Below are 4,291 nucleotides of genomic sequence, written 5' to 3'. Positions count from 1 at the left end.
CCTTGGAAGTTCACTCAACATGTGGTCAAGCAAGAAACAAGCCACAGTAGCTCTATCCACAGCCGAAGCTGAATATATCTCTGCCTCTGCTTGTTGTTCACAATTAATATGGTTAAAAACACAATTAGAGGATTACAAATTAAAGATCAATAGTATACCCTTGTTTTGTGACAATATGAGTGCCATAAATATTTCAAAAAATCCTGTTTTGCACTCAAGAACAAAGCACATTGAAATTAAATATCATTTCATTAGAGAACATGTGCAAAAGGGAACTATTGATATTCAATTTGTAAAATCCGAAGATCAACTTGCGGATATTTTCACTAAGCCCTTATGTGAAGACAGATTCTGCACCTTAAGAAACAGTTTGGGAATGATAGAATTAAGTTCTGTAGAAAATTTGTGAACTTTTTGATTCTGTTTGGTTTTGTCTCGTAGGAAAGCAGGAGACAAATTTCAGGATGTGTTGAACGGGCCATGATACAGGGGGAGACTGAATTGAAGTTAATTATTTTGGGCCCCACCAAATCTCTTTGACATCACTCTGACCCGTTCCTCATTTTTTTTGGAAGTTGTCAAATCAAATCTTTATACTTTCCTCATCCCTTGATTCTAGGAACTATTTTCACGTGTCTTGAATTAGTATGGACTGCATTGTTTTTTTTTTCTTCTCATTTTTGCAGGGTCGCTCCTTGATAAAAAAAAAAAGGCTGAATTGAAACTGTTATGTTTCATTGATTTGTTGCACTATTTTGCATACCTGTTTTGCTCTATTTTATGCTCTGATCTAGCTCTGTTTTGAGCACTTTGTGTTAGTAGATTGATTTTGAGTTGAGCTTTGATTGTCATGTGCTCAAATGCATGTGTGCTGACTGGACCATTATGTTTTGGTGAAAAACAAATATTCTGTCTTTTGTATGTTATTTTCATTTATTTTGCAGTGTCCCTTGATGCCAAAAGGGGGAGAAATGGTGCTGAAAATTGAAATTGAGAAAGGAAGTGCTGAAAAGTGAATTTAACAAAACAGGGATGAAATCCTTGTTTGGAAGGAGTTTCAATATTTTGTTATGATTATGTGTTTGATGTTAATAATGCATCTGACTGATGCTTGCTATTTTGGATTGATGCTTGCTCTCTTGAGTTGATACTTGATGCTTTAATTTTATCTTGGTAAAATGTTTTCTGTGTTGATGATATAATTTACTTACCTTGATAAAATGATTGCTGAATTTTCTTTGGCAGTTCCTTTAAACTGTGATTTGGAAATTGTTATGGTTTGAAAGGATCAAGTTTGATTAAAAATATCTTCCTTACCATAATTACTTTGCTCTGATTTGTTGATTGGAAAATGTTTTTTAAAACACATTGAACAGCAATTTATTTTTCAAAAAATATTTTGGTTGATCGTTTTTGTGAGTTTGAGCAGAAAATCAAATTATTGATAACAAATGAGTTTTGATTATCATCCAATTCTGCTCATAAATCAAGCATTCAACATTTCAAAATTAATATGTTGAATAAAATTGTTAATTGTTACAGGTTATTGCTTCCCTTGGTAAAAACAGCACATATTAAGGGGGAGCCATGTGACATTTTGAAAGGGAAGAAATTCAATCCTCAAAGGGAGTACTTGTACTCTAATCTTTAATTTCTTTCCATTTCAATTTTAATAATGTTTGTCATCAAGGGGGAGATTGATGAGTTTGGAAAACTCCAAATTAATTTTTATGAACACATGGTAATCCTTCCAGAAGAAAGAGTAGATAGAAGAAATTTTTCCTCCGGAGACAATAACCCATATCCTCTCCATTCCGTTGAATGTTGATGGTGTTGACAAGCTACAGTGGATCTGGAACAAGAGAAACCAATATGATGTCTCTACTGGGTATACGATAGCCTACAAGTTCTATCATGTTCCATGAGCACAGCTTCTCCCTTTGTTGCAAAATCAGGTAATTTGGAAGTAGATTTGGGGATTAAAGATTCAAACTAAGCTACAGATATTTCTATGGAGGGCTATTCATGAAAGGTTACATGTGATGCATGTCATCCACCGCAGATTTGAAAACACCTTGCCCCTTTGCCTAAGATGCAGAGTGGAAGATGAAACAATCACCCACTGCCTCCATCGCTGTGGCCCTACTGTAGCGACCTGGAATGCCCTCTTCCCTGCTGAGACTGTTGTTTGAAATGGGTCTCCTGATTTCGTGACGTGGTGGCTGCGGGTCACAACCAAAAACCAGGGCGGCACCGAGACACTTGCTCGAGTTGTGATTGTCTGCTAGGAACTCTGGAAAGCTCAGAATAGAGAAGTGTTTGAAGAAAAAAAGACGACGATGGAGGAGATAACTGAAGTAGTAGCCCGATACCGATGAGATGTAACTAAGGGTTCAGCGCATTTCTTCATGTTTCGTTCCTTTACTCAATAACCATTTGTTTTTGTTGTGTTTTCTTTAGTGGGAATTCCCAATTGCTCTCTATATATCCCTCTTTGGACTCTACTTTTTCTTTTCGAAAGAAATAAAAGTTAACTTACCTTTGAAAAAAAAAAAAGACAATGCATTAAAATTAATTTTGTTTCAAAAGAGAATGGCTTATCTAATATCTATCATATAAAAGAACTAATTTAATCTAATATATTGATAAATCAATATATATCTAAGAAATCAAACTTTGCTAATCAACATTTTATTCAAACATTATTACAATATTTAATTTTTGAGCATCTAATCCAGGAATATAATAATATCTCTTGCAATATTTGCCCCATCACGCACAGCCTTGTTTTCATTGATTAATGGTGAATTACCGTTATTGAACCCTTCGTCACAAAGGTAAGATTCAATAACTGCATCAGCAACAGCACTTTCAGCAAATTTAGGGTTATTAGCCTCAATTCCACTAATGGCTTGTGGCACATCACCCTTCAAGATTCTGTCATTGTAATGGCCAATACATGAATCCAAGGCATCCTTAAATTTACCAGTAGCCTCTTGTTGGAGTTGATGAATCTTGTTCAATACAATAATTGATCTTAATTTTATGAAATCAACCATGTTTAGTGCTAGTCCTCTGCTATCAACATTTCTGCTACTTGGATATGAATTGAGGATTTGGACACACAGATTCGGATATAGTGTTTTGTGGCATGTGGAATGAATTAATGTCTCATCATTGGGGTGGAAAACCCTACATTGACCAATTGGCATTGTGATTAGAACCAGAATTGTGAAGATTAGAGGTGGGTGATTCAAATTTTTTTGCCATCTTTGTTAATTAAGGATAACAAAATACTCACAAAGATTATTATGAACGAGAGGATGGATGGAATGAAAAATGATCAACTGAATTTTTCTTGGGATTTTTGTTCTTCTACTCAAAGAATAATGAGACCATTTACATGCACTATTTCGTGGGTTGGTCATCAATGCTATTTAATGTTGCATTGATGACAAAATGGAATTAATATTCAATTTCACCGTTAAAATTTGAATTCAAATTTAAGTTGAACCTTACAATTTTAGTAGACTACAATCATAACTCACATTAATTAAATTTTGAGCTAATATCCCTTAACGGCGTATTAATTTAGTACATTAATTTGTTGTGATTTGGATTTCTCAGGTTTTATGTGATCAAAATTTATTAGAATTCTAAAAGTTTGATCGTTACTCCCATAATTTTCAAATTAGACTTGTTATTATTATCTTCGTGAAAAATTTGAAGAGTCAATCAAACTTCTAGGAGAGTCTAGTAGGCCAGATCTTAGTCACATGGAATCTAGCCCGAGTAATCCAAATCTTAACAAGTTAACTACAAAATCAACACGTCATTTAAGAAAATCAGCTTATGAACTAATGTGAGTTATTATTGTAAATTTTGATGAACGACTTAAGTCAATTATATATTTAAGAGTAAATTTGAGTTTCACTTTAATTTTCATGAACAAAATTGAGTATTAACTCGATCGGAAATTTTTGGTAACCAAAGAAATCAGCCATAACTTGCTTTATTTAGCATTCATTAATTGTTGCGATAATTAATTAATACTGAATAAGGCAAGTTCTGGTTGTTTTTTTTTGTTTACCTAACTCGACAAGGTGACCATAAAATATTTTGGGTAGTCATCAAATTCACATATTATTTTTTTATGATTATTTACACAATTAATATAAAAATAGTTATTTTGTTGTCGATACGTTAATATAATTGCGTATAAAATTATTTTATACTTACAATACATCAAAATTAAATTTTTAGCTAATACTATACATGTTTTAAGAAATAT

The 4,291-nt window shown here is 33.1% G+C and overlaps 1 protein-coding gene across 1 annotated transcript; it reads right to left on the bottom strand.

Annotated features, from left to right (window-relative positions):
• LOC107636107 (cell wall / vacuolar inhibitor of fructosidase 1-like) lies at nt 2,681-3,357 on the bottom strand. The gene has a single exon (XM_016339641.2). It carries the CDS (start codon nt 3,210-3,212, stop codon nt 2,730-2,732), a length of 483 nt encoding a protein of 160 aa, XP_016195127.1. The 5' UTR covers nt 3,213-3,357; the 3' UTR covers nt 2,681-2,729.

This window comes from Arachis ipaensis, chromosome B04, assembly GCF_000816755.2.
Source record: "Arachis ipaensis cultivar K30076 chromosome B04, Araip1.1, whole genome shotgun sequence".
Taxonomy (NCBI): Eukaryota; Viridiplantae; Streptophyta; class Magnoliopsida; order Fabales; family Fabaceae; genus Arachis; species Arachis ipaensis.
The sequence above is the reverse complement of the archived record's forward strand: the minus strand, read 5'-3'. Positions and strand labels throughout refer to the sequence as shown.

Excerpts from the sequence above, each read along its gene's own strand:
- LOC107636107 (XM_016339641.2), bottom strand. The coding sequence starts at position 3,212 with ATGCCAATTGGTCAATGTAGGGTTTTCCACCCCAATGATGAGACATTA.